This window comes from Xiphias gladius, chromosome 18, assembly GCF_016859285.1.
Source record: "Xiphias gladius isolate SHS-SW01 ecotype Sanya breed wild chromosome 18, ASM1685928v1, whole genome shotgun sequence".
Lineage (NCBI taxonomy): Eukaryota > Metazoa > Chordata > Actinopteri > Istiophoriformes > Xiphiidae > Xiphias > Xiphias gladius.
The window spans coordinates 12,975,194-12,981,497 of NC_053417.1; the positions used below are offsets into that span (position 1 = coordinate 12,975,194).

At 49.3% G+C, this 6,304-nt stretch overlaps 1 protein-coding gene across 2 annotated transcripts; it reads left to right on the plus strand.

Moving 5' to 3' along the window:
• The first annotated feature begins 233 nt into the window (after nt 1–233).
• On the plus strand, nt 234–3,447 carry her9 (hairy-related 9). 2 transcript variants are annotated; one of them, XM_040151732.1, is made up of 5 exons: nt 234–320; nt 1,351–1,531; nt 1,719–1,814; nt 1,925–2,012; nt 2,132–3,447. In XM_040151732.1, exons 2-5 carry the CDS (start codon nt 1,424–1,426, stop codon nt 2,713–2,715), a joined length of 876 nt encoding a protein of 291 aa, XP_040007666.1. In that variant the 5' UTR covers nt 234–320; nt 1,351–1,423; the 3' UTR covers nt 2,716–3,447. The 2 variants fall into 2 exon arrangements, with proteins under 2 accessions (XP_040007666.1, XP_040007667.1); XM_040151733.1 differs by lacking the exon at nt 234–320 and having other exon boundaries at nt 1,183–1,531; nt 2,135–3,445.
• Nucleotides 3,448–6,304: the final 2,857 nt, after the last annotated feature.

The window sequence follows — 6,304 nt, forward strand, 5'->3', positions numbered from 1 at the left end:
TATGCTTTTCTATTCTATTCTTTTCTATTCTTTTCTATTCTACTCTAGTTAAATTTAATGTTTCCAGATTCTGCAGGCTTGACATTACACGGTGCTTGGTCTCCAGGCTGTAATCTCCAAGTTTTGGCACGTGCTCCGCGTAGACCGGAGAAGACTGTGCGCGAGTGGCACGCGGACAGATGTGCCTGCCTCCTCCTCCTCCTCCTCCTCCACTCCTTTGAGCGGCTCCCGCGCCGGGATGATTGACACGGAGCTATTCACCCAGCCAATCGGAGAGCGCTCGGCTCATTTGCATAAAGTGGCCGCATGCCATTGGCTTGGTGAGTGCTGCTGCAAACCGCCTCGCGTGCCATTACAGATGTCTTCTCCTTGGAGGCGCAAGAGGAGCCTTAAAAATAGATGAAATGTGTATTTGCTTTCATGTTAGGCCAAGAAAATGTTCATGCTTTAAATAAGTAAACATTGTAGGTTATTAGTCAACGGCAGGCAGTTCCAACTACCGAGAAGTGGGCACACAAGTTTGGAGAGTAAATAATTATAAATATTCTGGGTTCGTTCTCTGTATTGGCATTTGTAATGCCCCAGAGGCACATTAAAAACCAAAATAACCACACGACTGTTTCTCTCCTCGGAAGCACGGATCCATTTGCTGCCGGAAAAAAAACGGTTGAATCGTTTAAGTTAGTAAATACCCAGATTTCTATAGTTCTTCACATACATAGCGCACCCCGTCAAATAGCAGGCTACTGGCTGCACCTTGAAAGACTTTGTCATTGCCACATTCTTCCCGTAGCCTACGCGCACGCACACACACCAAGCAGTGTAACATTTTTAACGAGCACCGAGCGAAGTTGGAAGCAAACATCGAGCCCCCGCCTCACCCACCCACTGCAGTCCCCCCCCTCTCCCTCCCTCCCGCCTTATCACTTCACAGCCCGGCCCGGCCGCCGCTGCTCGCTCCGCTTTGTTGTTTGTCCCTGCAGGGCTGATTGAGCAGCGCGTGACTGACGGCCCGCGGGGGTGTTGTCCAATCAGCGCTCTGCCCCGCGTCCAATGGGTGAGTCCTCTCTGCCATTGGCTGAGGCGAGTGTGGGAAAGAATGCAGAGAGGGTTTCACACGAACTGGGAGCACGCGAGCCGTCTATAAGTACCGCCGCGGCGTGTGTCGGAGGCAGAAGCGGAGAGTGGTCCCGCGCGGTGCATCGCACGCTCCTGTGCTCAGGTGACGGCTCGGCGATAACAAACGCAAACCGATCGGTGGACCCCACTGTCAGGCGTCTCTCGCACCTCCTGCAGTGGCTCAGAGTGAATTTCTGAAACTTTTTTTTCTTCTTCTTCTTCTTTTTGAAGTTTTAATTTTTCCAGCGCTTCCAAAAAAAAAAGGGATTTACTTCTTTACGCCTCCCCCCTGGTTTGAGCAACAATGCCCGCTGACACTATGGAAAAGCAGACGGCATCCCCTATTGCCGGTGCCCCTGCAAACGGATCGCACACACCGGACAAACCCAAAAACGCCAGCGAGCACAGAAAAGTAAGGACTTTAATTTTCCACACGCAAACATGTTGAGTCTTCCTAAGTAAGGAGCTTTCAGTTCGGTCCAGCTTGTTAATTCGGTGAAACGGGTCGGTTGTAATAACGCGACCGGACATCCAGTTTGCAAGTTGACTTATCTGATTGGTGAACAAGAAGTTTACGTAGAACTGTTTATTCTTTGCAGTCATCCAAACCGATCATGGAAAAACGCCGGAGAGCAAGAATTAACGAAAGCCTTGGGCAGCTCAAGACACTCATCCTGGACGCACTTAAAAAAGATGTAAGTTAAGACGAGTGTTGATGACTTCAGCAAGTCTCCTTCGGGGATAATGATTTCTGATTAAACGTGTCCTGAATGCAGGCTCAACTTTTTCGTGTTGTCTCCCACAGAGCTCCAGACACTCCAAGCTGGAAAAGGCAGACATCTTAGAGATGACAGTGAAGCACTTGAGGAACCTGCAGCGCGTACAGATGAGCGGTAAGTTCATTTAGACATATAAGTGCGTAGAAAGACACTATGGAGTCGTTACGAAGCTGCTGAGAGAGTCACGGAGCCTTAAACGCGTCGCTAATATCCGTCCTTTCTCTTCCCCCCAGCAGCGCTCGCTGCAGATGCCACCGTCCTGAGTAAATACAGAGCCGGATTCAACGAGTGCATGAACGAGGTCACCCGCTTCCTGTCCACCTCAGAGGGGGTGAACGCGGAGGTGAGGTCGAGGCTCCTCAACCACCTGTCCAGCTGCATGAGCCAGATGATGTCCCTGAACTACCCGCAGCAGGCCCCGTCCCAGCAGGCGCACCTGGCTCAGCCTCTCCACGTGCAGCTCCCCTCCACGCTGCCCATCAGCGGCGCTGCCATGGGCTCCAAACTCAGCCCCGCCGAAGCCGTCTCCCCCAAGGTCTTCGGTGGCTTTCAGCTGGTGCCCGCCACCGATGGACAGTTCGCCTTTTTGATCCCTAACCCGGCCTTCGCCTCCGCCACCGCCCCCGTCATCCCCCTCTACGGCAACGCAGGGGTGCCCGTCGCGGTTAACGCCAGCCCGGTGCACGGCAGCTCGGCACCGACTGCAGCGTCGCCGGTTCACGGGATGACGTCCTTCTCCGGGGGTTCGCAGGCGGTCAGCCCGGTCGGGGTCGGCGCCGGCTCGGAGAGCAGCGAGCCCGTGTGGCGGCCTTGGTAGTTGAAGGGACGAGAGGCTCGCCTGAAAGCAGTCTGCATTACTTTTCCAGTTTAGACATTTGACTGGCTGCACGCACAGCTGTTGCGGGGGTTGAATCTCTGACTTTTCCGCCATGGAATGGTAACTCTAACCACTTAATACACCCTCCCCCCCAGTAGTTCTCGTTGTTTCGTTTTATGGAACAGGGGTGGCCGTATATAGCACATATTTTTTTATAATTTATTGTCTGATTCCAACATTTGGATGTCGGTGATAAACGTGCTGTACATGCAGAAGAATTATAGGAAATTTTTGTTATGAAGTACTTTTTATGAAAAGGTTTTAGTTTTGTACAGAGTTGTTATGGATTGTTATACCAAAGCCGTGTTTTATATTCTCTGTTGTTTTGTGTTGGAAAGAAGAACTGAAGTTGGGTGACGGCCCATTGTTTTAATAAATTACTTTTCAGAAACGAATGTCTTGTCCGCAGCCTCTTTCTATCACGCCCTTGGTGCTTTGTTGTACTTTAAGAGAATAAAGGGTCACTCTGTCGTCTTCGGGGCCGCGCAGAAAAAGTTACTTTTCGTGTCTAAAAGTCACATCGATGAATCGATGATAAGTTTGGGAGCAGAACTCTTAAACAGACTCACAGCGGCTTGAGCCAAAGCAAGAAAACGAAGCCCCATCCCATCGATCATGTTCCTAATCTGAACTCCAGTATCAATTCATCTACTAAATTCTAAGTGGCCACCTTGTCACCAGTTTGGCGGGAGCTCTTTACATCTGGCTCGCTGGAGAATGGTCCAGGGGACAATGGGGGTGTATTTTTTTTCTTCTATTGCTATAAAGGTAATTAAAAGTTTGAAAAGAATCTCATCCTGTATGCAGCGGGAGCTTTAAGAAGTCTTAAACCCTATTCATGAGCCTGGGAAATGCGCTCAGGGGTTAATGTCACTAACAGATTGCTTCGGTGAAAGGAGAATATGGAAGGATCCTCGCTTCCTTTTGTGCACCGATTGTTCAAATTCCACTCCCGGTGGGCCTGCACATCAGTAAAGGAGAAAACGAGGGAACTTGGTTGGTCTTTGGTTCGATGGCGGGGAAAACCTGCCCGGGGAAAGTCGGGGCAGTTGATAGAACTGCTGCAGGTTATAGAACATTTTGGAGTTTGTTTGTGACTGACTCTCCAAAACGACTGCCTGTCTCTCTCTCTCTCACACACACACACACACACACACACACACACACACACACACACACACACACACACTCACTGACATGATCATTTGAACTGGCCTGTTTTATTTATGTATATACAATCTGTGGCCTACATCTGGTCATGTGCCTTTCGCCCCACAGCGCCTCGCACTTTTTCCTGTGTATTAAAGATCTCCCTCTCTCTCTCCCCCCCCCTGTCTCTGTTTATCCCTGGGTGTAAACTTATCTTCCCCCGGTGAGTGGGGCTCGGAACTGAGGGCAGTGTCTCCGTGTCGGGCGGCGTGGCGCTAGCCATGTGTCAGCCACTTGCAGCCGGTGGGCCCCTTTACTTTGGATCAGGTTACAGCCCTGATGACCGCCGGTCGAATCCCCCTCAACATTTCATGCTCCTCCGGCGCGTCTTGGGTGCGCACGGCTGGCACAGGCCGAGAGTGAGTTGGTTTTAAAGTGTTCCTTGGCCCCGGCCACCAGCACATGCAAGATAAACAATCTGAGTGTTTTCTTCAATTCAAAATATTTAGGTTGCAAAGTTAAAGCTATGTGCACGTCTCCTGTTTAAATATATATCCGTGTTTAGAAGTTTCACATTCAGCCTTGAAATCGTGTCACGCTTGTAAACCGTGAAAAATACAACAGTAGTATTGTGTCAATACCTACAAGCAAGAAAAGTTTATTACAAAACACACACACACACACGCGCGTATATAATGATCACAGTATTAAAGAAACTTTCTAAACATGTTTATTTGGGAATTGGGAACATTGTGAATAAATACAAGACATTTGCTCTCTTTGAACAAAATAAAAAGTGAAATTAGCGTGAAAAATAAATCTAAAAAAGGTACTTTTTTTCCCCTGTGGTCCTTGGTCTACGTGACTTGTGATGTGTGTTTTGCACTGATAACTTGTACAACTCTTGATTTTCATCTCTCCCTAACAGTTGGACTGACTTGTTAATTCGTGTAGTTGCGTTCTCACTTTCACCCTGCTGTGTGCCAGTGCCCTGCAGATGACACTGTCGGTAAATGGCACACCGAAAACCCCACTGCCTGTGACGCTTAGGCAGCTTCCTTCTGCACGCAGGCATACTGAAACACCAGTTGGCACCGCCTGTGGGTTCCGTGGTCGCCCCTACTGCCTTTAGCGTCTGAGTTAATAGTTCAGAGATGCCTTCGCGGAGCTGAGGTCGTGAGAACCGAGCGAACGGGTCGGCCTGCGGCCGGGCACGGCGCCAGCCATTAAATCCCCGTTGGCCTGGCCAGGTCGTGCAGCCGCTCAGCGGAGGTGAGGAGGCAAACACACCAACGCGTGGCCGCCCCGAAGCAGGGCCTGGTCCGGCGTGGACACGAGGGACTGTGGGGGGACTCGTATCCAGCAGTATGCCCTCCCGAGAGGAGCTGACTGAGTCCATCCTATTTTTATATTGCAACATGTAGGCTGTAAGCAAATTAGGTTGAGGCTGCTGCGTCTGCTCTGTGGTCTGCTTGGTTTGAGAAATGTGGAGATGAAGAAATCTCATTTTCAAAGTGTTTTCACTGAAAAATCAGGTCGACAAGCAAAAGCATTACGTTTAACGGGAGAGACATTAAAGAAGCGCTTAAAGAAGCTGTTGAAGGAAGAGAGATACAATTCAAGATAAATGTAACAATGCACATCCATTAGAAAACAATAAGAACATATAGATGTGTAGCAGAACATCGGTATCTGTCATTTTACAGATATCTGTTGCTGAATGTAGTGTATATCCATATGTGGGCTCGTTGAATCCTCAATTCTGCATTTCTTGTTTTGCCCAACGCAGTGGGGTGCAGGTCCAACAACATAGGCTACAGTACTGAGGAAATCTGGATTATCATCAGTACCTACATAAAACGAAACGGGCGGGAATCCGTCTCCGGTGAAGAAAAGGATTCCTGCAGAGGGCTGGATGTCCCTCGGGGAGCTGCGCCATCACGTCCCTTGGGAGAAGTCGCTATTGAAGGGGGTAGGGGTCATCGGAGGAGCCACAAAGTGTCGTTCTCATTAGCGACTGAATGGAGGAACGCGCGCACAAGGTTGCCGCCAAACTTTTGACATCAAATCTCCCTCCAAATTCACAGTCGCTATTGTTGCATTAGGACTTCTTTAGCCAGCACGTAGTTCTTTTTGTATGCAACCACTTACAGGGAGTGTTGCATCTCGCATGCAGGACTGCAACACTCTGAGGACGGGGGTGGTGGGGGTGGTGGGGGTCTTTACTCAGTCCACCTCATCCATTTAACTACTAAAAAGGACATCAGCTAAGCTCCTTACATTAATAAATGTGAAAAAATAAATAGATATATGCTTCCTGCCCTTTCCATTCTAACTTGAAATAAGGAAGTCAGGCAAGAGTAAACCAAAGGTTTTATTT